General features: G+C 51.8%; 1 protein-coding gene across 2 annotated transcripts in view; it reads right to left on the bottom strand.

Annotated features, from left to right (window-relative positions):
* SH3PXD2A (SH3 and PX domains 2A) overlaps nucleotides 1–19,662 on the bottom strand; it is a 231,916-nt gene extending 212,254 nt beyond the window's left edge. For both annotated transcript variants that reach the window (XM_004749332.3, XM_004749334.3), the window contains exon 1: nucleotides 19,078–19,662. In XM_004749332.3, coding sequence (XP_004749389.1) covers nucleotides 19,078–19,149 — 72 coding nt within the window. In that variant the 5' untranslated portion in view covers nucleotides 19,150–19,662. The remainder of the gene's footprint in view (nucleotides 1–19,077) is intronic.
* Between the last annotated feature and the right edge of the window lie 7,891 nt (nucleotides 19,663–27,553).

Here is a 27,553-nt window from a genome sequence, read left to right as displayed (position 1 = left end):
CTGTCGGCTCAGGTCATGATCCCAGGATCCTGAGATCAAGCCCCACATCAGGCTCTCTGCTCAGCAGGGAGTCTGCTCCCCCCCCCCCACCGCCTGCCCCTTTGCCTACTTGTGATCTTTGTCAAAAAAATAAATGAAATCTTTTTTTTTTTTTTTAAGATTTTACTTATTTATTTGACAGATCACAAGTAGGCAGAGAGGCAGGCAGAAAGAGAGAGAGAGAGAGAGGAGGAAGCAGGCTCCCTGCTGAGCAGAGAACCCGATGTGGGGCTCGATCCCAGGACCCTGGGATCATGACCTGAGCCAAAGGCAAAGGCTTTAACCCACTGAGCCACCCAGGCGCCCCGAAATAAATGAAATCTTTAAAAATTAAAAAAAAAAAAAAAAAAGATTATCAGGGACCCTGGCCAGAACTATCTGGTCCCGAAGAACTGGCTGGACTCATCAAGCTGGTTGGGTACTGGGGGCACTCTTCCAACAGCTCAGGGAACCAAAGAGTACTGAGCCCCGTGAGTAAATCCCAAATGCCCTATACAGCTGTACATTTGGGACTCCAGATTCCGTGGGATTTCCCTCTGTCCTGATGTGAGCTCTCACGGACTGGAGCAGCCAGGCAATCCCAGCGGACCCATTGCTCCTGTCTGCCAAGAACTTACACTGATGAAATGTCCACCCTCTTTTCCTTCCAGGAATCTAGACCCTGCCCATCCCCGTTAGCAGGTCAATCATGGAGCAGGTAACACAGACAGATCGACATTGCCCCATGTCCACACATCTGGACCCGTCACCTCACTGGCCAACAACCAGGAGGGAGGTGGGCTCTTGGGGGATTGAGTGTAGGTGTCCGTTTCCTAACTGGACTCCAACTTCTACAGTACCCTCTTGGTGAGGCCCAGGGGGGTGACCTCAAGGACTTCTCTCACTTCCTCCATGCCCCTTCTCGATTCTTCCTGGCTTTTGTGAAGTCGCTCCTCCATCTTCACCCCGCCACAGATCACAGCACGTCTGCACTGGAACTGGGTCCTCCAGCACGTCTAGCCTCAGGCGGACCCCTGCCAGCCGTCTTGCCCCGGAGCTTCTTCCTCCACTGGCTCCATTGAAGCTAGAAGCAACGTTTCCAGAGCACATTTCCCAGAGGACAGGAAGGCCCTTCCCACGGAGCCAGAGCCACCACAGAATCCCACCTCCTGCCTCACCCTTCTGAGTTCAAGGAGGCAGGAGAAGGTAGGACTTAAGAGGCTGGTCTACTCCCTTCTCTGCCACTTCCCGGTTGTGTCACCTTTGGGTAAGTGACTGACCCTTTCCAATTCCCGGAGTCCTTACCTACAAAATGGGAGTAACATGATGATTCTTTTTCGAGAGAGGTGAGGTCTGCGGGAACCTGCCTGACAGAAGACCCATTGGAAAAAGGGAGGAAAGGTAGTTACTCTAAGTATATGTGAGGATCCAGGAGACAATTCCAGACCATCTGAGTATTCTAGCCTGGCCTAGGGGAGGAGCTCTCCAGAATGAAAGGCAGGGTTCTTGTGGGCAATGGCCTGGAATATGCCTGATGGACAATGACCCAACAGCCTATACTACACGCAAAACATACCATACCCAAACATGCACAGGTAAACACATACACACACACACCACATACACAAACACCTGCCACCACACACACATATACTACACACCCCCAAACACACACACACACACACAATACACACACATGCTCCTTTTCTCCCTTATAAGGATACCCAGTCTTGCCATAATTTCAAACACTGGCACAAGCAGCTTTAATGTTCATCATGTCCACATCCCTGCCAACCAGCCAGATTACGGCAGATACAACTAGCCAGACACAGACAGGAATCTGACGACACACCCGAGTGTGTTGCTCACATGTGTCCCCTTGCACCTGTGGCAGAAGGGCTGGCAGTCCCCCTCCTCCACCTTGTTTCCCCAGACCCTTACACTGCCTCTCCCAGTCTGACCTGTCTGGACAGAGACACTTGATTTCTGTTTATCCCTAAGTCCCTTGTTTGTTTCTTTCTCTCCTGGGGCAAGTCCATATAAGGTCAGATTCCCGTCTCCATGGTGGTGTTCGCACTGACTGAGCTCCCTCTCTGAGAAGCCCCTCCAGAAGCTGTAGTATTGATAAGCAGTCTTCAGCCCTGTCCACTCTGACTCACTCCAGAAACTGCCCTCTTGTTAGCTTAAAAGACTTACATCAAACAAGGACCTTTTCTGACTCCTCTATAACAAGAACCCCAGAAATCTCCAGAAGGACAGCATAGCCTGGGGGACTGAGCCTCAGACGGAGGCTTCTAGACCTTGCTCCCAACTTGATAGCGGAAGAAGTTTGCTATCATAGTTTGGGTTCATCTAGAAGCAGACAAGGCTGTGGGTGCAGACTGCCTGTTGGGGAGATGACTCCAGAAGCCCCAGGGGAGGAAGTATGGAAAGCAAGACCAGCCCAGGATAAAGGCCAATAAAGGGTGTTAATGGGTGGGTTACTGCTGTGGGCATCTGAGGCTCAGTCCCATTGGGGATCTTCTGATGTTCTGGCTGGAACTCACCTCAGAATCCTCCCAGTGAAGAGCGGGCAGGTGCTCCTGCCCCCACGGCTGGAGGGCAACCCCCTGGGAGGAAAACTTGCCCCCACCCCTTCCCCTGGCCTTCCTCAGGTGCACCTGCTTAGGCAGGGCGAGCTTCTGTTGTGGCACAAGCTGAAGAAAGCCCTCACATGAGGTGGGGAGCTTTCAGGGTCCTGCACACTGCGGGAATCAGCTGCAGGTGAACTCAGGGGAGCCCAGGGGATACCTGCTGGGGCATCAACAGTGTCCTCCATACTGACAGAACCCGTGAGCCTCTCTGAGCCTTCTCTCCCCTGTGGAACATACAGGAGACCCATACTGCTTCCTGCAGGGCCCCTCAGAGGCAGATGTGAAGTTTTCGAGCTCAGCAAGCCATGACATTGCTGGTACCCGCAGAAGGTACTCCGCAAGGCCAGCCCTGCCACCGCCAGAGATACCCAGAGGCCACTCACTGTGGGAGAGATGCAGAAAAGAGTGTAATACAAGGCTCCCAGCCTGAAAAGCCAGCTGGACCGACCACCTTGCCGGTCCCCTTGCCAAACCTTGAAGCTGCTTCAGTGGCCACCGTGGGGGGTGACTACTGGGTACCTTATGTCATCTCGGGTTCTCATTCGTGGCCCGAGAAGGAGGGCACGGGCGCTGCTGGCTGGGGAGACTCAGCTGGAGGGTGAAGCTCCTCGTTGGCAGACACTCAGTCTCCTGCTGGTCTGCTGTACACTCCCCTTTCTCTAGAACGTGCCACAAGCTCCATCCACGATGACTCAGTCACAAACACCACGGGCCTCTCTTGGGTTCTAAATACAGATCCAGCAGGCCCCGGGGGCTCTGGGCTAATGGGAAGCAGGTCCCACCTCCTGTGTTGGCTCAGATAATGACAGGGACGGCTTAGGTGGCACTAACTCTCTCCAAAGCATGGTTAGAAGTGCTTTAACCATCATGGGCTCGTGTCATTCCCTCCCCCCCCCGGCAGGGAGGAAGGCACAGTTACTAGCCCCATACTACAGAACAGGAAACCGAAGCGGAGAAGTTATGCGACTTGCTCAAGGCCTCACAGAAATCAACGGCAGAGCTAAAACTTGAACTTAAGCCATCTGGTTCTGAAGCTGCTGCTCTAAACTACTTTGCTACTTTCCTCTCAATGGTGCGGACTCATTCTCTTCGCTGCCTGTTAGGAGGTGACATCCCCAGATGTTGGGAATGACACTGCAGTTACCTCTCTCCCTGGACAAGAACTGACAAGGGCAGCATGGAGAAGACAGGACACCACACCCAGACAGGACTTTTCTCTTAAAGGACCGGGCTCCTGAGGAGACAGGGCAAATGCTCCATCCTGAGCGTGAGTCTCTTTACTAGTGGGCTGGTGCACCCACAGTAGCACCCGGCACTGTAGCCCAACACAGTTGGGATCAAGTGCTTTTTTTTTTTTTTTTTAAGAATGATGACTTTCCAGTCTAGATGCTCCAATGGGGGTTCCTAGTATAATCTTTCCAAACGGGAGGATACATTCAAGAGAAAGCCAAAGATAACAAGAGTTTCCCAGAGCAGGGAGCCAGGGAAGCCAAAGCAAGCTGGTCCGTGGGGAGGTTGTGGAGATCACATGCAAGAACATCTCGGGGCTCACGCATGAACAGAGACAACAAGTCAACCCCAGCCTGAAGGGGGGGATCTGCACACAGCTGGAGGCAGTCCTTGGCCACAGACGCGGCCTTCTTTCCATTTCTTACATTACATCGGCAGAACCATTGCCAAGTAGAATAGAAATCCCAGCTCTCCGTTTTCATGCCCCCATCCTGCTTCATAACCAGCTCTATCCCCAGCGTGGCCCCTCAAGTGCAAGTGGCAATGTGGGCTGCAGACAAAGCTAAGCCACTCGGCCCAGCCGCAGAGAAGTCAGGTTAGAAGGAGAGTTGCTCTGACAGCTCTTGGACCTGCACACACGATCAATTCTTCTAGGGAATGTCCTGCCTTATCTGCCAGCAAGAGCTCATGCTGCTCCTCTCACCAAGCTCTTACTCTGTGCCTGGCACCCCTTTGAAGGCTTTACCTGTATTAACCCACTTACCCACTTACTCCTCACCACTACCCTGAGGGACGCTTTTATCATCCCTGTTGTACAGATGAGAAAACCGGTAGGAAGAGCTTCAGCACCTCTCCCCAAGGTCACAAAGCTCCTGAGTGGCAAGGGCAGGATTCGAATCAGTCAGTCTGGCTTGGGTGACTGCCCCTGCAGCTGCCTCCATAGCACTGGTCGTTCCCCTCTGCCGCGATGATGACCACCACCTGTGTTACAGAGAAGGGAACCGAGGAGCGGAGTTACCCAAGGTCACCCACTGAGTGGCAGAGCCAGGAGCCGCACTGACGTCACACTAAAGCTTGAGTCTGTGGCCACCGGAAGGCCCTGCCTCACTGCAGGGCAGGAAGGGACAGGGCCAGTGGGTGGCCAACAGGCCAGCGATGGCCGGGAAGAGGGCATGCCAGGGCACACCAGCTGACTAGCAAGGCAGGCTCTGCAGGGCAAAACCAAGGGGCCCCCAACGCCCCATGCCATTATATCCAGAAGGGGCAGGGCCAAGTGGAAGCCAGGCGCGGCTGACAGACTGGCAGCCGACAGAGGTGATGTAGCCAACAGCTGCTGTTTATTTTGGGGCCCGGGAGGAAGGAACAGACTGGTTAGGATCCACTTCATTCCAATGATACACTCAACAGGACAGGGTGGGGAGGGTGTCCCGTCCTAGCTAAAGCAACAGCCCAGCCACCTGCTGGGCTTTGCAGAAAGTGGAATGGTCTAGGTGTCAGAAACGTCTTGCCAGACACTCTAATCTGGCCTCCACCAACACACACAGTGCTCCCCACAACCCCTCCCTCCCCAGCCCCATGTGCTGGACTTGTAAATGGCCCAGGAAGATAACAGCCACACAGCAAACCCACCCCCTACAGTGTCGGGTTCCAGGGACAAATGGTTTGTCCTGTCTTGGGAACAAAGAGGGGCCACTCCTGCTGGCCACCCATTGCTTTGGTTCCCTGATTCTGACACTGGTTAACTCCATTCTTGCCGTGTAGAGGACACCCAATGACAAAGGTCTTGCAGTAAGGTCTTTTCCAGATGGCCAACCTGGGTTGTGGCAAGGCTAGCTGGCAGGATTCCCTGAAAAGCCAGGAGGGAAGAGGTTTCTCTAAGGACCCTGGAGCCCTGCTCTGCCTCTTCCTTAACCTCTGATCTTTGGTCTGCAGGTTCTTACTAGTAACGTGAGAAACACGGTAATTCTTTTCTCCTTGGGTTTTCTGTAAGAATTAAATGAGTAAAGTGCCTACGAGAATGGCTGGCCCATGGGGTGCCTGGGGGCTCTCAGTCGGTGAAGCGTCCCACTCTTGGTTTCAGCTCAGGTCATGATCCCGGCGTCCTGGGAGGGAGCCCGGCATCAGGTTCTACACTCAGCAGGGAGTCTGCTGTAGATTCTCTCCCATCTCCCTCTGCCTTTCTGTCCCATGCTCACACCCTCAACACAAAATAAAAAAATAATAAAATCTTTAAAAAAAAAAAAAAAAGTAGTTGGCACACAGAGAGGCCATCATCATCGTCATCATCGTCGTTCCCAGTCAGCCTGTGACCTGTGAGCCCGGAAGACAGTCTTCGCGGAGAGTACACACAGAGGTTAGGTGTCCAGGCTAGCCCATATCCAGGTGAACCAGAGACCTCTGGTTCTAGGTGCTGTGATTCCATCTACTCCACGGACGAGAAAGGTTTTGGAGGACTAGCCTGAGAATTTTAACATCATTTACAATATTAGGTCGATAGGAATAGATAGGGGCGCCTGGGTGGCTCAGTGGGTTAAGCCTCTGCCTTCAGCTCTGGTCATGATCTCAGGGTTCTGGGATCCAGCTCCGCATGGGGCTCTCTGCTCAGCAGGAAGCCTGCTTCCTCCTCTCTCTCTGCCTGCCTCTCTGCCTCCTTGTGATCTCTGTCTGTCAAATAAATAAATAAAATCTTTAAAAAAAAAAAAAAAGGGAATAGATATATCTTGAATTCCAGACAAGAAATTTCTACAGTTGTAAGTTAAAAGCTGTGGTTCTTTAAAAAAAAATAGGAGTCGGGTAGGAAGAAAGGGCTTTAACAGAATGAAGCCTCTGTCCATGGATTTGTCCCATTGATCAAAGACCTACTGGGATCCAGACCTTCTGCCAGCTCGGGGAGGAGGTGTTAAAGATGAAAGGATGCAGGGCCCGCTGCCTTAGCAGGAGCAACCCCCCCCACCCCACCTCCCACCCCCGACCCTCCACGCCCCAACCCCACCCCGCCCTGGCTCCTAGCTGGGGGAACCACCTTCAGCACGGTGCCTTGTGCACAGCAGGTACAAACTCAAGGCCAGTGAAACGCCCTAACATGCGAACGGCCTTTGGGTTCTTGGAGTTCCCGTCCATGACACTGCTGAGCTTCCCCAGAGAGGAAAACCCCGAACAGAGTCCCCCGACTGGCCTCTCTGTGGTTTCTTGGCCAGCGGAAATCTTCAGCAAGTCCCAAGCAAGCGCTGTGCTCGTTGCCAGGAGGAATACAGGCCCCGATGGGCCTCTACCTGTCCGACCTCACTGCCCAGGGCTCTCCCCTCACTGTTTCCACTTGGTGGTGCCGGTCTGTTCTCTGGGAAGGGCAGGTAGAGCCCCACCTCAGGGCTTTAGCACTGGCTGTTTTATCTCCTTCAACAACTTTCCCCCTGAATACCTGCTTGCCTCACTCCCTCATCTCCTTCCGACCTTACTCAAAAGTCACTGCACTATGGGGATGGCCCAGCCTCCCTCAGCGAACCAGCACATCAACTCCCACCGCCACCATCTCCTGCCCCCTCACCCCGCTTGGCTTTCTGGACAATGTTTATCCTCCAGCTAACACACTCCACAGTTGACCTAAAAGAGGTTTATTTATCATTTCCCTTCCCCTATCAGAATGGAAGCTCCCGGGGCCCCTGGGTGGCTCAGTGGGTTAAAGCCTCTGCCTTCACCTCAGGACATGATCTCAGGGTCCTGGGATCGAGCCCCACATCGGGCTCTCTGCTCCGGGGAGAGCCTGCTTCCTCCTCTCTCTCTGTCTGCCACTCTGCCTGCTTGTGATCTCTCTCTGTCAGATGAATAAATAAAATCTTTTTAAAAAAAGAAAGAATGGAAGCTCCCCAAGGGCAGGGATTTTTTTTCTGCCCTGCTGTGCTCCCAGCAACTGGGACGCAGTCAGCACTGAAATGCTGACTGGATTTCTGAGGCTCACATCAAGCTCCATCCCTCGAGGAGCTTTTTGATCAATCAGGCACGCCAGACAGAGGCCTGCCACGAGGTGGCCAACCGAGGCCATTCTTGGTGAGTGTTACGTGAGTAGTAAAAATGACAAACATCATAAAAATTCACAGGCAGGAAATACTGTAAGAGGACACGTGAGGGAAGCTTCCGGAAGGTGGCAGAAACGGAGTAAAACCATGAAGGAAGACCATGCAAATCACGGTAACAATAACTGTCGTTTACTGGTAGTTTACAGGCACCGCACAGAGGAATAATCGTATGGGCTAGGTAGTACTGTTAGTTCCATTTTACAGAAAACTGAGGCCCGTGGAGGTGCAGAAAGTTGGCGACGTAAGAAAAGCTAGTACGAGGCTTCTGGGCTGGAGCCCATGGCTGCCCTGCCCCCAGGCTCCGGCTCTCAAATTCCCACTGCTGGCACCTGGGGCTCTCTCTGGCTGCCAGGGCCTACTCCAGCCTGAGCAGGCGGCAGACTGCAAGTACCCAGGGTTAAACTCCCCCCTACTTCCAACCACAGCGCCGTGGCCACAAAGCCATCATCCCCAAGGACAGGATGTAGAGCCCCCATCAGCTGGAGCATCTGAAGGGCCAGGCCTTCAAAAGTGGCTCTGGACAGGAGTTCAAGGGAAATAAAAAAACTGAGTCCCAAAATAGAAGCCAGACCTTGCCAGGGGTTCAATCTCAGCAGCAAGAGGTTTGTTATCTTATCCCAACCACCAGCTCCAACCATATCATGTGTTGATGGCGGGGCTGGGTGTGGAAGCTAGAGAAGGCGGAGGACCCAAGAGTTTAATCCTGATCCTTTCCGTTTTATCTGGGGATGCATGTGATGTGCTCCCTAGCCCCCCAGCCTTGAAGTCCTCAGGAGACGAAGCCATGTATGAAGCCACACGTCCTCGGCCTCCCAAGGGAACGCACACTGTGCACACTGCTGTGGGTCCACTGCCTTTCTTAAGGCCCAGGGCCAGGAATTCCATACCCTGGCAGAGCCACAGATCGTGGCCATGACCCCCCTGGGTGCATGCAGAGGACGGCAAAGTAAACAGGCACAGAGAAAGCAGAGGAAGACCAAGGTCTTTGACACATATGGATGCTTCCAGCTGGGGGCAGGAATAAAAACAGAATTCCCAACTAGTTACCCAGCCACTGGAGGCAATCCATCAAATCTCTGGGCAGGGGGTAGGGTGCAGCTCTGGGGCCCCCATCAGAGGCTTTGTTGCTGCAGAGAACTGGATTCAAACCCTGGCTCTTACCACTGACTGCTGTGTGAGAGAAGGCGAGAGCAACACCTCTCTGAGCCTTGCTATTCTTGTCTACAAAACAGGGCCAGGGCTCATGCTGGGTGTGGATTACGGACACAATGGGCTAGAAGCCCTAGCCCAGCACCTGCACCTAGAAAGGGTTCCACTCACACACTCTCTGACTCAACTTCCCTACTTCCCCTGCCTGGGATCCACCGTGTCCAGAAACCATGGGGAAACGAGACTGCCCTTCTCTGGGGGCCAATGAGTGATGACTAAAGTAAATGATTAACCCTGGCTTGAACCAAAGTTCAGACATTGTTCTATGATAGACCTTAACTCTCACAGAAGGATGTTTGCCAGTCCGCCAGGACTCAGGGCTGTAGAAATCCCTGGCCGGTCACCTCTGGAACGCCTGTCCTCCCTGCCAAGGGACTGTGTCCCTTCCAGGTGCCAGGCACCGTGCTGAGAGCTCCATGAATCGATTCCAGCCCAGGAGACAGGATTCAGGAAAGAGTTTCACTCTCTGGGAGTCCCGTTGCCAGCACCGTGCCAGGCCAGTGAGGCCGCCTTCTCTGTTGTTACAAAGAGAAATTCTCCCACACAGGCAAGGCCCTTAAAATAGCCCTTTGGGTCTGGGCCATCAGGAAACAGAATAAAGCTGGGTCAGAATGGGGCCTACCATGAAAGACTTTACAAAGCAGCCACTTCAAACACCAGGGACAATCCCTTCACGCTCAGAACCCTTAGGTGGGCAAAAGCAGCAAGGCAGGCTTTCTCAACAAAGAACGCTTTTGCACAGGAGGACAACACGTTCGGGCGGCAGAAGCCCCCGCGACCCCTGGGGCAGCCCTGGAGAGGAACCAAGTGTGTAAAGTATGGTGACACCCGTGAAGCAGGCCCCGGCATAAAACAGGAATTCAGTGTGTGGTAGCTGTAGGCTGATGATGTCCACGGATGAGACACCGAGGTCTCCTTTATTACCAAGTGAGAATGTTCCCAGAAAACAGGAACAGTGAGGGCTCTCCACCACGGACCACTAGGGATAGGCAAAAGTACCCACTGGCCCACACCCACTCGACCCCATACCCCATCCGGTACCCCTGCAAGTTCACTAGACCCCACCCCTCTCTCCCCAAAGTTAAGAGCAACCAATTTCCACCAGGCTCCAGGGATCCCAGAGACAGACTGGAGGGCCCCCCACTCCGTAATTTATGCTGCACTGACACACACAGAGGAAGGGACTCTGTCCCCACCCCACCATGTCCCTCCGCCCAGGCTTGGGGAGGGTGGCTTCCTCACCAGCCAAAGGGAAATGACAGCAAAGGGCCAGAGAAAGAGCCAAGTGGAGGGGCAGAACGCCCAGCTGTTTCCCCTTTGCTAACTCAGCGCCTGATGTCACTTCCTCCCCTCAGGTAACAGCAGGGGGAGATGTGACTGGAAATAGTTCTGTCTCTTCCCGTTCACAAAAATGGCAGGCATGGAAAGAACCAAAGTGTTTCCCAGAGGCGGTTTTCTAAAAGATATCTTCAAGGAGGGCCTGAGGTCAACCTTGTCCACGCTGCTACAAGGCTTCTCAGGGGAGGCAGCATGGCCGGGAAACCTTGTGTGAAAATGTCCTGAGGTCAGAAACAGCTCCCCTTTGTAAAGTACCCCTAGCCCCATGTGAGAAAGAAGACTGATTGAGGCTATCTTAGAACCTTTCCCAAAGCTTTTTATTTTTTTTTCTGGACCAAACCCTTCCCCAAGCAGCTTTCATACTCCCCCACCCCCACCCCTGCAAGGTGGGCCAGAAAAGGAAGCCATCTCCCCCTTTTCTACATGGGCCACCAGAGATCTAGAAGAAAGAGGTGACGTGTGGAAGTTCTCACATCTGGAGAAGTCAACCAGCCAGGCCTCAGGTGGGATCTCCTTGGCGCCTGGTCTTCCCATGTATAACAGGTGACTAAGGGGCTGTGAGGGCTGTGGGGACAGGGCAGCTTTGGAGCCAGCGGGTCCCTTCCCATATACAGCTTATTAGCAACCTGGTGTTACAGTTTATTGAAGCTCTTCAGGCCTCAGCGTCCTGGCCAGTACAACGTGGATGCCAGCAGTAACAACACGCTTTGAGGGGCTCTTTTGAGAATTTCCATGTAAAACTCTTAGCACGTAGAAACCATTCAGAAAAGTTAGTTGTTACATTTATTATTACATACCCCTTACAGAATCAGGCTTACTGGAATATCTGGGTTTTAATAAGGGGTTTAAATGAAGAGGTGGTTTGAAGCATCGTATTTAAAACTAAAACCAGTTCTGAGAGATATTGAAGCCAGAAGCAACACTAGTGTGAATGTTTAGGGCGACAACCTAGGCTCCCAGGAAGCTTTTTAGGACTAGCCCCCAGGCCCTACAAAGATAAGGGTTTCCTGGGGCAGCTGGCTGGCTTAGTCGGCGGAGCGAGAGATTCTTGATCTCAGCGTTGTGAGTTTGAGCCCCACATTAGGGGTAGAGTTTAACTGAAAAGAGAATCAATAAAAAGAAAAGAATAAGCTGAAAGTTATTTAAAAACAAAAAGGTTAGGGGTTTCCTCTCTCTTGTTCCTGGGGTGCTTCCGTGGCCATGCTGGGGAATGTGGATGGAAATTAGCCTACGTGGCACACAGGGACTGCACCAGGCCTGCTGGCCAGGGACCCCAAAGGATGACACCCAAAGCCACCCGCCCCCGTGCTCCATGCTGCTCCCTTGTCTCCTCCTCCTCCTCTACCCTTCCCCTCCCCATACGTCTGGGGGGCAATCAACTTTTTTGAGGCAGCCTGACCCCTCCGAGTAAGAGCTATAAACAGAGAGGGCTGGGCTCTGGCCTGCCCACTAGAGTCCCAGTGCAGAGCTAAAAGGGCTCCTGTTCTTTTTTTTTTTTTTTTTAAAGATTTTATTTATTTATTTGACAGAGAGAAATTACAAGTAGATGGAGAGGCAGGCAGAGAGAGAGAGAGAGGGAAGCAGGCTCCCTGCTGAGCAGAGAACCCGATGCGGGACTCGATCCCAGGACCCTGAGATCATGACCTGAGCCGAAGGTAGCGGCTTAACCCGCTGAGCCACCCAGGCGCCCAGGGCTCCTATTCTTACCTCTGTCCCAGCCACGGCTGCAAGAACCACCCCAGCCCTGGGGCCCACCACACGGACCCCATAGGAACAGAGGAGGATTCTCCCAAGGATTACTGGGTAGAGGTGTCTACACGATGAACTGAATCCCCTCCACTTATCTGAAGCTCTAAGAAGCCGGCCCGCCCTTCCTCCCCACCCTCCTCCCTGACATGGGCTTTGCCCACAGTCTCCTTGATGGTCCACCTCCGCACCTTTGTTTCTCCCTTTCTTGGAATGCCCTTCCTTCCCCTCTTTTCCCACCGAAATCCGACTCCTTCCCGGCCAAATCCTAATTACTCCTCAAACTTCCTTGCGAGTCTGCCTTCCCCAGCTCGTCTTCGCTGCAAACACCAGTTCATAAAGAGCACTCCCGCTCCTGAAAAGCTTTAGGACTCCATTATTATTAGAGCAAATACCTGTGTTGTGCTTCACCCACACTGGGTACTGTTCTAAGCTCTTCACTTCCTTAACTCACTCAATCCTCGCCACAACCCTATGAGCTCGGTCCCGGTTTCCCCACAGTTTTTGTTGGAGGAAAAAGGGGTAGCTTGGGCTGGGCCCCATGGTAGCCAGCCAGTGGTGGAGACAGGCTTCCAGCCCAGGGACGGCAGAGGCCACGTGCTCTCCCACAACACAGCTTTCCTGATGTGCATGTCACCGCGCAGAAGGAACTACCCGCGGGCTGTTATTTTCATCCCCCCCACCTCTCTCTCTCTCTCTCTCTCTCTCTCTCTCTCTCGGACCCAGCCCTGATGGGAGAAGAGAGCCACAAGCTCACAGACTTCCATGGCAGAGACCAGGGTACGAATCAGCCTTGCCAATTACTCTGAGATTCACGGAAACTACTCTGTGCCTCAGTTTCAGCATCTGCCAAATGGGGATGAAAACATCTCCGTACCTCACACGGTGGCTGTGCAGCTCAAACAGAAGGCCGTCTGAAAGGTAACCCTCTACGCTGCTGGGCACGTAGGACGTGCTCACATACTGATTCTTCCCCTTCTCTCTTCACTGTGCACCCTGATACCTTCGCTAGACTCTGCTCAGCACTTGACAAAGCGGTGCCTTGCCTAGTGGTTACTCAGGGGCATGAAAGGGGCCTTCCTGCACTTTGCCTTCCCGCCCTCCTGTGCGCATGTCCAGGCCCTCGACCTCCCCATTCCCCTGCTTTCCTGTGACTGACCCCGCGACAGGCAGCAGCAGCCTGGCCCCGGGGAGGAGTCACACCAGCTCTGGGAATCACCTCCCGAAATGCTGATCACCCTAATGGGACGCTTCCATTATTTTTGGCAATGGCCATGGCAGAGAACACCTCTGGCCCTGGCTCAGAGCCTCTTTCCAAAGCCAGAGCTCCACCTCATTTCCCACACACACCCCTTGGCCTTCCTGTTCCCTGGATCCCTGTCCTGAACCATTATCCCTTTCCTGGATTCTCAGAACTCAAGAGGAGTAAGTGTGACTACTGCATGTATAACTCTATTATTTGTTTGATTTTGTTTAATTAAGAGGCAAAAGGGAACAGAATTGCCTCTTTGACTTTTTTTCTGGCCAAAAACTGGTCTGGCCAGTGACTCAGGCCGAGGAAATTAGAAGGCAATTTCCAGGGGACTGATGTGCAATCCCAAAGTTCTAACACTCCTCTAATTCACGGCCTCCACTGGCCATTAACTCATGTTGGCCCCGGAATATCTCTTTGGAAAATGCAGCAGCTGGCGCTTATATTTCTGGAACTGGAATCCGTCTCCTATGACATCAAATAGGTTTATTTTTCCCTTCCCTTCACCTCCCCTCTGCCTGCCACCACACACGGTGATTGCAACCCCGATCTGCCCCCCGCCCAAACCCTCACTCAGCTCCCTAAAGGGTCGTGATACATGGCTGGTCATGCTCCCTGTTCCAACGGCCAGTAGGATGTGGTCGGCTGTTCCATGAGCAGGAAGCTTTGTCAGACCTGTGAATCACCCCTGGATCACTTGCCTTCTTGGAAGGAGAAGAAACTCTTCTTGTGTGCGAGCGTGTGTGTATGTGTGTGTGTGTGTGTGTGTGTGTCTGAGGGAGAGACAGAGAAAGAGAGCAGGCAGGAGCGCTAACTCACATGTGGCACTGACCTTGGGGCTAGCATCCTATTGTGACCTTGCCCTCACTGGACCACCTCTTTACTCCTCTCCCTCAACCCATGTCCCTTCCCTTCTTCTGCCCAGCTTATCAGGCAGCCACCACTAGACCGGCTCCAGGAAGCCCTCCAGGTCTGAACAGCTGTTCCTTGTTCATCTGTTGCTCTTGTGTGTTGGGTGTTTTCATGGGGCATGTCGCCCAATTTCCCAATCCACTCTGAGCAGCTGGTCCTTCCTTTTTGCCTCACTCTTTCCTACTCTCTCAACTTCACCTACTGGGTCCTAAGTGAACTCTAGCATTTTAGTGATCTCGCCAGACAGAAGGGACACCAGGTGGAAACGCAGAGTGTGCATGATAGGGCCCAGGTACTAGTAGAACGCTTTACCCCAAATTATCTCAAATCAATTTTCCAAAAGTCCTGTAAGGTTACAAGTGAGGAAACTGAGGCCCAGAGTGGCTGGCCCCAGGGTGGTACAGCCAGGAAGAGTCAGAGGCAGAATTTGAACCCTGATCTGCTGCACAACACTTGTTTGGGAACGGAACTGGCCCAGTCAAGGCCCCTTCTGCAGCTTCATGTCCTTCCCCCCTGTAATGCTTGGATCCACACTCTAAGGGCTTAGAGAAAAACTGAAGGGCAGAGAAATGAATTGGTCTGGAGCCAATTCCTAAAAATGTTCTCCCAGGACCAAGACCAAATGTGTGATGATTTAAAACACACAGGAGAATGTATTATTTCCAGTGTTGATCCTTAATTCATCACCTCCTGCATCGGCAGGGACCAGCTATCAGCCTGAACCTGCTCTGTACTCCCAGCTTCACGGAGCTCGCCTTCTGTTGCCTTCACAAACTCACCTCTGTTGCGTGAGCTCAACATCCCATACAGAGAGACGGTCCTCCCTGACACCCTGCCCTGCTCTCGCGCAGACAGGCAAGCCTGAGCTTGGTCTCCCCACCCTGATTCCGTTGATGGAAGGACCCCATTTTAGGTTCATTTCCCCCTTGCGATGCAAGCTAACCTGAGTTTAACTCTACCTGAGAAGATCTGCTTTGTCCTAACTGGGAGACCCTGGGCAATCTCCAGCCTCTCCAAATTCCCCCATCTGTCCACCAAGAACGTACTCCAGGTTAGGGTGCCTTAAGGGTACATTCGATGAACTACAGGAATCACATAAAATCACACACGTTAAACGTGGGGCACCACCAAGGTTAGCTACTAACACTGGCTATTATTTGTACTCCCCAAAGAGTCCTGTAAAGGATCCAGAACATTCATGACTGATACTTGTCTGAAATAAACAATCAGGAAAGGAAACCACTGTAAAAGCACAATGCTTCCCAAATCCAAACAAATCATCTGTTTGTTCTAGAGGAATGAGGTTCTCTCCACCACCAGAGGACTTGACATACGCCTACCCATGCACGTGAATGCAAAGAATTATGGTAAACCTGCACAAGCAGCCTCATGGAAGACATGCACCCAGCAAGCCAGGACCATTTGAAAGATAAGTAGCCTGAGGCCAAAACCACTTTGCCTAAGGTCTCCCCGGGGTGGGGGTGGGGGGCCACTCGAAAAAGCTAAGAGAGAAACCCAACTCCATGCCAGGCAGCCTGGCCTAAGCAGCAGGTGCCCACTTTCCCCAAACCCCAACCAAGCAGGGGCTTGGCACAGAAGAAGGAAGCCAGGGCTGACAGCACCATCTGAATGATAGAAGCCACTTGCCCTTTCATAAACAGACCTTCAGTGCTCAGGCAGCTCCTCCTTGTCCTGGAGACAAACACGCCCTTTGCTGGATGTCCTGAGAAAAACTCTGCCGTGTCTTCCCAGTGTTCTGGAGCCAGCAGAGCCCCTCCTGCCTGGGCCCCAGGCCTCTCATCAGCCAGCCCCAGCTAACGTGCACATCCCATAAAACCTCTCTGCTTTGCAATTTGCCAAACCACAGACGGAGAGTTCACCCTCAGTGGAGGAGAGGGGGGAAGGGGGCATGCTTTCTCCGGCGCAGAGGGCTTCCAGAACATCTGTAACTTGGGCGCAGGTATCCTGCCAGACACCCATGCCAAAGTACCTTACCCAGAACCTTCTGGTGTGTGGTGTCCACTGTGCAAGGGCCAAGAGAGGCACAGGCTCCCGCAGCCTGCTCCTCCTGCCTCTATGAGCCCTGCTGACCCTTTCTATTAGGGGGCCCCCTGTCCTTATATTATGCCCCACTGATGCCCCGAATAGGTAGGAACCTCTGACGATCATGAGATATTCACCAGATCACCTAGTCAACTCCAACCAGACTTAAGGGTACTTTGATGAACAAAATCCACACCATGGGCAAAATGCCAGGTAAACCCAGGTGCTGTGAAGGGCTGTGTTGCAAGTGACTTTACAAACCCTTCTGGTTTTCAGCTTCCCCATCTGTGAAATGAGGGGGTTGAGCCCGAAGAGTCCCACCAGCGCCATGTTCCACAACAGATCACACTCTCGCCTTTATTTCTTTGCCACAACCTTGGTTTGGAGCTCTGTATGGCTCCGGGTGTTCAGTGACGTCACTCCCTGCCCCAAACATAATGTCGATTCTTACATGGGAAGCAGAGATGTCCTGGGAAACACTGTCCACAGAAAGGGAGGAAATGATCATTTCAAGAGAATGAGAGAGGACTTCTTTTGTGTTTTTCACATAGAACAAGTTATTATCAGTCTTAAAACCCGAAATCTTTCTTTCTTTTTGCCAGACCATTAATAGCTGCTTTTCAAAAGTGCTTTCTTACTCAGAATCTCACCAATAAAGAGCTACCATTTAGCGAGTGCTTGTTACATGCCAAGAACTGTACTAAGTGCTTTTCATGGATGATCTCATTTAATTCTCCAGACAGCTCTATGAAATAGGTACTGTTAGCATCCTCACTTTAAGAATGAGGAACCCGGAATCCCCCAGAGGTTAAAAGACCTGCCCAAAGTCACAAAGCTAGTTAGTGGCTGACCTAGACTTTGAACAAGACCCTCCGCCTCAGAGCCCCAGAGCTAACCACCTTTCAGTACTATCTGTGGTGGGTCCCCAGTTGCTTTAGCAACATTTCTGGCTTGTTGCCAGCCTGCCCTACCTTGTAATCTTGGACATCATTGGTCAGAGCTAAGATCTGAAGTTTTGCCTAAAATCAAGAGCAGGGAGAAAGCACCTGCCTGGGTCTCAGAACAGAGAGTGCCATCTGTTGAAAGTAGGGCCGGGCTTAACTGAGGACTAGAAAAGACAACCCCTAAACCTTACTTAGCCTGTGACATTTGAGAAAAAAGGTTAGGAAGGCCGACTTGATTCTAAGTGCTAGGTTGTGCAAATGGACCTCTGTATCTGGAGCAGGGTGACCACACAGTGCCCCAAGACCTCCAAAAAGGAGCTTTCTTGAAATGGTAGCTTTCTTGAAATGAAGATGCTTGCTTGCTAAGCCAGACAACACAAAAGGAACAACTCTCCCATGGGCACCTACCTCTCTGTCTGGTCAGAAACCAGCCTCCTTAGTTTAACTCCTCTCCAAGCTGAGCCCAGGCCCGTTTACTCCAGTCCAAAACCAAACAAATAAAACAAGACAAAAAACAAACCCCAAGTTCAGACCTATTGGTGATAAAGACAGAAAGAGTAGCCTGAGGCTGACATTGGCACCAACCCCAGTCCTCTTCCAACAGGGAAATGAAAGGCATTTCTCAGAGATCAATGCGCAGTCTAGGGCAGCAAACTACAACCTGTTTTGTTTAAATTAATGCTTTGAGCATTCTAAATACTTCCTTAAGTGCCTCATTTGCAAATACACTAAGTCCTTCTGCTTTGGGTGCCTGGCTGTCCCTTCTGCCTCAAGTACACAGCGGTTCAGACAGGCATCCTCCGCCGTCAAGGACACCATGTTTACTTCCTAAGGTGCGAAGGATGGGGAGACAGGACCGGCTGAGATGAAAGGCGGACCCGTCACACAGACCCCGGAGCTCAGCTCAATCAACCTTAGCCCCTTCTCATTAATTGTGGGGAAGGAAGGGGGAGGGACAGCGGGCCGTTCCTTGGAGACCACAGCAAACATTTGCCTCCTCGTGTCTGGAGACGGAGCATCACTTAAGAGGAAATGAACCCGGTTAAGGGTCACGTCCAGAGAAGGATAAAAGGAAAAGCCACAATTCTCCTCACACCGACGGACACAATGACTTTAAGAAGGAAACCCAAGCTCAGGGCTGAGGTGGAGGTGGGGCAGGGGGCGGAGCGGCTTCCCTCGGCCCCCGGGACCCAGGCCTTAGGGAGGCAGAGCCCGGGGCAAACGGGGGAGGACAGCGCCAGGCTTCCTTCCCCCGGGGCGAACCTCTGAAAGCATCACGGTCCGGGTAAGCGTGAGCTACCCAAGCCCCCCAGGAGGGCCAGGGAGATGCTCTTTCCCAACGGAGCGAGGGTTTGACGAAAGCTCCCCCACCATCCATCAAAGCTCAGGCGGACAGATGACTTCACCGTTGTAACAGACAAGGGCAGCCACTTGCCAATTCCAATGCCAAAAAAAGAAAACGGGGTGGGGGGGGGGGCAGAGGGAGTGGAGAAAGGACAGAGAAGGCTTCCCTGCAGATCACAACCTCGCGAAGAAAACTCCACAGCCGAGGGCTGCCCTGTGGGCATTCAGCTCCGGGGCTTAGCGGGTGGGGCGAGGGCCCCGCCGGAGGGGAGGGGGGGGGTCCTCCCGGGGGTCTCTGGTCAAACCCCGCAGGGGTCGGTAGGGACAGTACTCACGTAGTGCTTGGAGGGGTTCCTCCGCTTCTCCACGTCCACCACCGTGGCATCTTGCACGCAGTAGGCCAGCATCTTCCCCCCACAAAGCGAGTGGCGCCCTCCGGCGGCGTCACCTTCTCATCCCGGTTGGGCTCCCGCTTGTTCTCCCGCTTCCCGGGTCCCGGAGCCACCCGCCACTCCGGCCCGGCGCGCCGCTGCCCGGGCTCCCGGCGCCCACAGGTACGGCCCCGGGGCGGGGACGGTCCGGGAGGGCACGCGGGCTCCGTGCGCTCCGGGCGGCTCCCCGTGGGCCTGCCGCGCGCCCCTTCCCTCCCGCGCCGCCGCCGCCGCCGCCGCTCTCCGCCTCGCCGGCCCGCTCTCTCCGCCGTCCGCCGCCCGGTGGGTCCGGCGGGAACTGGCGGAGCGGAGGAGGGGCGGGGGTGTGTCCCGCCGGCTACGGGACTGGGCGGGGGCCCCGGAGCCTGCTGTCAGCGCGCTGGGGAGGGGCTGACGGCGCCCCTTCGCCGCGCTCCGGCTCCGGGGGGCTCGGCGCTGGCTGAGGCTGTGGGCGCAGGAGGCGGAGGCAGGGCCGGGCCGGCAGGGAAGGGAAGGGAGGGGAGGGGAGAGAGGGGAAGAGCGCGGGGAGGGGCTCCAGGCCCGGGGGAGGGGCTCGGGGCGGCGGGGAGGGGGCTGCAGCCCGGCCCGCGAGGCCAGGGCGCGCCGACGCGCCCCCACCCCGCCCAGAGCGCAGCCCGAGGCCTGGCACCGCACTGGGTTACTTCTCCCGGCGCAGAAACTCGAGGTGGCTTCGGAGGGAGGAGGGGCGGGGGGAAGTGAACCCAGCGGGCCCCCGTCCTGGCTTTCCGTCGTGGAGCGGATTTGTGCCTTTTTGTCCCCACCTTTACGTCCCCTTCCCACTCATATCCCCAGACCCTTGTAATGAAAAGTAGTTTATTACCCCGCTGTGCCTGCCCAGGCTCCCCGAGGAGAAGACGGGGATGGGGAAAGGGCCGGCATTAAATCCTTCAAACCAGAGCCTCTTGTGATAAACCACCTGGCCCCCTGCGGGTCACAAAGGGTGAATTCTCCCCGGAAATGTGATTGATCCACTGCCTGAGTCGTCCATCGATCTGGGCCCGTGTAACTAACCTGTGACATCATCTACCAGCGAGGTTACAAGATACTGCATAACACCACTGCCTTAAACCCGGGCTCCACTGGGACCCTCCCCAGGCTGGCGAGGAGGGAAGGGACCACACAATGGTGGGAAAATCCACTAGGCTGGCCCTCCACTCTGCGCCCCTGTTCATCACTGGCCCCAGGCTCTGGATTTCTCACCACTTCTCTCTCTGGTCTGGAAAACTGACTTGTGGCCACTTATCCATCCCAGGACTTGAAGCACAATTACTATTTAATTGAATTTATGCACCCTCCTCATCTATTACATCTATCCTTTTTCATTCTAATTTCAAATATTTAAAGAGGTAGTATTTTCATAATTAATTCTATTGTTTCATAAACACAATAAAGCTTTGTGACCGTGGGCCAATGTGAAACATCTGAAATGCGGACAAAGAGTTTTATGACCTTATTGTATTAAGTTTCTTCTCTGTACTGTCAGAACCCATGTACCCTTCTAAGATTATTCACACATTTGCTTGGTACAGAGTACCCCACTATTCCTCCATCCTTCTTGATAAAAGATGCTAGAACACCACTGTCTAAATATTTAACCTCGAGCAAATCACTTAACTTAATCCCGCAAATATTAAAGTCACCTTAAGGTTCTCATTTGTCAACTGTGGATGTTGAATTAAATGGTCTTTTAAGATTTCTTCCTGCATATACTCCAAACTCTGTGCAGTAGTTACTCCTGGGGGCATAGTTTTGAGTTCTTTGTTTTTCATAATTAGCTGGTATCGATTTTGACATTTCAAAAATAAATAATGTGTCAACTAAAGAACTCATCTGTGCTAGTTTATAAGATGTTAAGACAGAAGAGAGTGAGAGAAGGCTATTAATGTTTGTGGAACTGAAAACTGAATCCAACTGACAAATGCTTATCCCTTCTCTCCAAGAGTAGGGAGTCCAGTTGAGAAACAGAGATATTGTTAAGTCATATCTAATAAAATGTGCATTAGGACTCCAGGAAACAAAGGCTTAGAGCAGTCAAGGGGAGCTTCCTGGAGGAGGCTGCCCCTGTGCTGGGCCGTGGAGCATGGGCAGAGTTTGGAACACCTTGGAATACCCTGTCTCCTCTGAACTCTTCCAGGATTCAGTTGTGTTCGTCCCTAACAGACTTCATTTCCTCTGAAAGCACCTCACGACCAGGGACAAGCTATCAGTCATCTTATACCCCTTGGCACTCTTCTGATAGCCAAGCACAGTACCTTGTACATGGTAGTAGTTACTGTATGAGAATCTGTTGAACGAATGATCAGGGGGAGAAGAAAAAATGAAGTGAGGAGAAGTAACATGTGTAACCTGAAGCCCAAACCAGCTGGAGACCGGCAGAGGATGAGGAGGACAGTGTCCACCACTGCAAGGGTGAAGGAAGGGGGCAAGGCACAGGAGAAGGAAATCGAGAGAAGAATGATTGTGGGACATCCAGGCAGTGAGTGATCTTGACATTGGGCACAGGGCATCTCTATCAGAGATGTTGGAAACCCTGGTGAGTGCTAGGGCAGGCACCCGGGAGAAGGTGATCTGGCAATGATGCTCAGGGATGGTATGCCTGGGATAGGCCCTCAGCACTGAGCTCCCCTCAAGGGGAGGGCTGGGACCTGGGAATCTGGGAGGGCCTCTGACGATGAATCAAAAAAGCCTGTGGAAAAGCCACTGTAAAAGGATTCACAATGGCACCCAGCCACTCTTCCTTTGTGGACCTCAAGGCATTCTGGAAGTGCTACGTAAGCCTGAGAAGCCCCTGGTGAGGAGAGCTGGTGTTCAGCTGTTGGAGGGAAAGACGAGCAGGAGGGTTGGCTTGTCCTGGGTCCCCTTTTGAGTCAGAGTAGTGGGCTCACCTAAGAGGCACCAGTGGCTTCCTACCCACCTTCTTTCTTCTAGACTAGGATCCACACTGAACATGACTCTTAGCACAAGGCGACCGGACTGAAACCTCCATCCTCCTCCACTGCTCTAGTGACTTTGTGCTGGCTGACAAGGGGTTGGTCTTTTCCCAGCCTAAGAGACCCCAGACAACCTGACATCTCTTAAATTCAGGGTTTGTTTTTTTTTTTCTTTTGGTGGGCAGCAAAGCAAAGTTGACTGAGTGATAGTACGGTTTATTGAGCAATAGTACAAAACTCCCAAAGACGGAGGGGACCCACGAGGACTCCCTTAAATTCAGGGTCTTGACATACAACTTGAGTACGCCCAGCTTCCCCCTGTGCTCCTGAATTACCTCAATTAAAGAGAGCCACAGAATGGCAACACCCACCCCAGCCCCATGGTGCCGAAGTCTCTGGGCATAGTTAGTTGGACAGAAGTAATTTCGACCGGGGCAGTGGAGGCAGGTCAGAGGAGCGCAGATCTCTTCCGTCCTAGAGCCCTTTGTTCAAGAGGCTGTGAGTGTAAAATGGTACAGCTCTTCTTTCTTGCTAGGGTCATTTGAACCTCACACAGATCTCGTTCCCGAGAGTGCTTTAGGCACTTATTTCTGTTTAGCACAGTTTTCGTGAGTGCCCGGCACACCCTAGCAATGACTGAGACTGGCCAAAAGCCCCTGGAGAGGGAACTCTGTCTCCCCTGTTCAATACCCCAGGAGACCTGGCACAGAGCAGGTACAGTGGCCGCTCTGTGTCGAAAGCATCTGCTCCAGGATCTGGTGCTGGAGAAGAGTAGGTAAACCCCCATTTTGCCCCTTCCATCTATGAATGGGGGATGATGTCAGTCCAAGGACCTTGTGTGTGTTCAAATGATACAATATAATCATAAACGTGCCAAACAAAAGTTTAGGATAAATAAGGGAAAGAGGACTCAAAAGGAAGCTTCAGCCTGATGGGTATCTGAGAATCCGGTTTGTCAAAAACAGATCTTTGTTAAGATGCTTAGAATAAAGGAACTTCCAGCTGGAAGGCATCCGAGAAGTTTTCTATTCCCCTGATTTTAGAGAGGAGCAAGCTGAGGCAGAGAGAAGCTAAGCAAGTCATCTGATGCTACAGAGCCAGGCAGTCCCTGGTCAGCTGTCTTTCTCTCCCCAGCCCGTCCCATGCTTAGGAGCCTATTCATGGGTAAGAAGAGTTTGAGAGCACACGCAGTGCACTGACTAACACCTGCAGACCCAGAACGTTGCTCCTCCTTGAACCCCGAGTCCCTCATTCCAATCCTCCATTCACACAAGCATTACGTGACTATGTGCCCCCCCCCCCGCGCGCCCATCAAGGCAGGACGTCTCTCAAGGGCAGGGACCCTGTGCGTCTCTCCGGAAATCCTATCAGTTCCCCAGACACAGAGACCACCCTGCTTCCTCTTCCATGAAGTCTTCAGGACTGCCCCGAAGAAACCAAACACAGGAAAGCACTGAAAACAGTTACATGCTAAACAAAGGCACAGCACCACTCTCTCTCCTTTTCAGAACATTTATGGCAATTGCTAACCACTCCTTTGGCTGCTTATCATACATTGCTCTGAGCCGCTCCACGGCAACTGTATCGACTTCTCTTATTGCTCTGTAACTTCGGGGTGCTTGGATGGTGCCTTCCAAACCGGTCAGAAGCCTGGGAGGGTCTGGGAGGCTGTGGACACGGACTCTGGCACCATCCCCTCCCTCCCCGCCGCCACCATAGCAGCGGGCCACCCGTCACCCCACCCCCACCCCACATCCAACACAAGGGTCTATACGTTCCAGGTACTCAAGAAACGGTTGTCTTTTTCAACTTCTGAGATCTGAGGCAGAACTTAACCCACCTGGTTTCTAGTTCTGCTCAACCGTAATCCAGCCTTGTGACACTGATGTCACTTTCCTTCTCTGGGTCTCTGATGATCTTTCTGGTCCCTTCCATGCCATAGGACTGTGGAAAACTACTATGTAATTTGAGGTGTAGGTGTACTCTTGCCTGGAGATGTGTACATTTGAGTGAGATTTGGGGCCCCCTCCTGGTCAAAGTGGTTTTAGCACCTTTAACTCCAGCAGCTGGCCCCAAGGTATCTCTCCTTTGCCACCCTCAGCTGACCTCAGGCCAGGCATGCATGACCTGCCAGTTGATAGACTATGAGCATCCAGGGTGTTCATGCTTCTCTCTCTCTCTTTCTTTTCATCCTTCTTTTTCTGTCCCTCTCTCTCTTTCAGATCAGCCATAGTCATCTTGTGTTTGGGGAGTGTGTTAAGGATAGTCAGTCCCTTCTTAATTTGGAATAGACAGTGAGGCCAATTTCCATTTTCTCCAGAAAAAGGTAAATTGCTGGCCAGACTTCGCCTCTCTTTGGTTGCCACAGAATGGGATCGAGACGAGGTGCTGGAACTTCCCTATTCAGCACCACTCTTCAAGAAGCGAGCCATAATAACAGGCCCCTCCTGCTTGCCAAACCATCAGTTGGGAAAAACCACCTCTGTCTGCCTCCCAGCACAGTAAGAATATCAACACAATCTCTACAGGCTTCTTTTCCTGGTGTCATTGACAGTCTCAGCCTCCTGTCTTAGCCTTGACCCGCAATGGTTCTTAGGTAGCAGGATTTTTTGATAGAATCACCTGCAAGTTCTAGACTTATTAAATGACCAAGTCCCTGGAATACCAAAGGGAAATCTGATGACTTGCATGGCCGAGGAGGACAAGGACACAATTAGGGTTGCCGAGAGAAAAAAGTATCATTCTGTAACTCCAGACGTCTGGTCCCCAAACCAGTGCATTGTGTTTTAAGACCCTCAGGATGGGAGTGTGGACAACTTTATACATCTATCTCAGCTACTGAAGAGGCCTTCGGGTGTACTCCTGCCTGGTAGGGGGTTACCAGCAACATCTTATATAAAAGATCAGTCTGCATAGTTCCATTTAACCATAAGCCACCAAAGATTTTCTTTTTCAAAATCCCCTGGATTTTCCAGAAGCCGGCAAACCCTAAGTTGGCCACTGGATGGCAAAAAGAACAGGAAATTTAAAAAAAAAAAAAAAAAATCCCTTGGGGAATTCAAAGGCAGTTTCTTTAAATAGCCTGAAGCCACAAATAACCAAAAATGAGTCTGGTTTTGGTATGACCCTCTTTTATTTTTTTTCCTTTTTTCAGTTCTGTATTCAAAAATGTCATAGAAATTACTAATGAAGAAATCATTTCATCCTGTTTGAACCCATAGGTCTATTTCAGGTGAAAGATTCCAGACTCTGAAAATCGGGTCTGACTCTAGCTTCCCTGCTGCCTGCTCTGTCCCAAGCAGAAGATAACCTCCTCATTGATTCATTGCTTATCCCCATAGGCTAGAGCAGGCAGAGGAAGCTTTCCTGGTTTTCCCATGTAGGTGACTCTGGCTGGGATTCGGACTGCCAACAAGGTGTTGCCCTAGGCAGGTTACTATGATCACTTTGATGACTCTTACTGCTTACTATATGAATAGTGCATACCTTAGTTAAGACCGGTTTACAAGTACTAAAAATTGAGCTAGGCCAGCTAAAAAAAAAGAAGGGGCTTTATTTCCCATATACAGTGGTGTCTCCTTACCCACAGACATTGGGCGTCTCAGTGGAACCAAGAAGTAGCAAATCTTTGAGAACATGCTCATTTTCCCCATCCCTTATCTCTGCTTAGCACCGTGTGCTCTGTTTTATTTTTCTCTGTCTGCAGACTGTTTTTCTCTGCTTCATCACCCACCTAGCAAAAGTACCCCGTACCCAGTCCCCCAATTCCAAACACACCTGAGACCCACTGGCTGCTTCTTTAGTCCCCAGTTCCCAGGAAATGCAATCACATTGACCTAGCTTCAGTCATGTGTCCACCCTGAGCCAGTCAATTATCGTGGGGTGCAGTCATGGATTATAAACATCTCTCTCAAGAGCCAACCCACCCTCAAAACAAAAAGGCTGCTGTGAGGGACCCACACACCCCAGAACACACCTACTGAATTGTTTACTTTTTCAAGGATTTCATTTGTTTATTTATTCACTCAGGGAATATCTAAGTTATCAACAGGTTACCCACTCTGCCAGGAACTGAGGCTACATGTGGGGCAAACCAGACCTAAGTTCTTATGGTCAGAGAATTTTAGCACCTTTATGGAAGATCTACATTGTTTAAAAAATCATACAGATAAGCGAAGAATTAAAATTGTGACAAATGTTATCAAGGCGAGGCAAACGGACTAAAGTATGAATGGTCATCATCCCTGGGGGTGGGACTGTAAAATCTTAAATTTTAAAAATTAACTTATTTACCGGGGCGTCTGGGTGGCTCAGTGGGTTAAGCCTCTGCCTTCAGCTCGGGTCATGATCTCAGGGTCCTGGGATCAAGCCCCACATCAGGCTCTCTGCTCAGCGGGGAGCCTGCTTCCCCCTCTCTCTCTGCCTCTCTGCCTGTCAAATAAATAAATAAAATCTTTTTAAAAATTAACTTATTTACTTATTTAAAAATTTTAAAATTCTATAGTGCACATGTCCTTCTGTCATAATATTTTTTTTTAACATGCATTTTGAAAGGATCACTATGGTCCCCTGGTCAAGGGCCCAGTGGATGAGGGGGACAGCTAGAAATTCTGCAGTGCGCTACAACAGAGGACAATAGCTTGGAGTAGGATGATGATGTTGGGGTGAAGTGAGGGAAACTGTTGGAGGTAGAATGGCCTCTGTTTGGTGATGTTGGTCAGGGATGAGGAAAACAGAGGTGCTAAGGTCAGTTGTAGGTTCTTGGACTGTACAACTAGGGGGATGGTGGTGGTATCTGGTTTTCTAACTTTTTTTTTTAGTCTGTAATTCATGGGCACTGACCTAGTCAATATCAAAAGTCCCCTTTAGCTGTCATCATTATCATCACCATCAATTTTTTTTAAAAGATTTTATTTATTTGAAAGAAAGAAAGAGCACAAGTATGAGGGGGGGAGGGGCAGAGGGAGAGGGAGAAGCAGACTCCCTTCTGAGCAGGAAGCCCAACACAGGGCTGGATCCCAGGACTCTGGGATCATGACCTTAGCTGAAGACAGATGCTAAACTGACTGAACCACCGCGGTGCCCCTACAGTAATTTTTAAAAGATTTTATTTATTTGAAGAGAGAGCATGTAAGTGGGGAGAGGAGCAAAGGGAGAGAGAATCTTAAGCAGACTGCGGAACCCAACATGGGCCTCGATCTCCGCGCTAAGCTCATGACCTGAGCTGAAATCAAGAGTCAGTCACTTAGCAAACTGAGCCATCTAGGTGCCCCTCTCAGCAATTATTTAGTAAGCTCCTACTGTGTGCTGTGCCAGGAATTGTGCTGAGTGAACATCATGCTCATGTATTTACTCCACAAATGGGATTTTTTTTTTTTTTAGGATTTTATCCATCCATTGGACAGAGAGAGAGAGAGAGAGTCAGAGAG

This window comes from Mustela putorius, unplaced genomic scaffold (genome assembly GCF_011764305.1).
Source record: "Mustela putorius furo isolate JIRA1106 unplaced genomic scaffold, ASM1176430v1.1 tig00003909_pilon_pilon_pilon, whole genome shotgun sequence".
Classification (NCBI taxonomy): domain Eukaryota; kingdom Metazoa; phylum Chordata; class Mammalia; order Carnivora; family Mustelidae; genus Mustela; species Mustela putorius.
The sequence above is the reverse complement of the archived record's forward strand: the minus strand, read 5'-3'. Positions and strand labels throughout refer to the sequence as shown.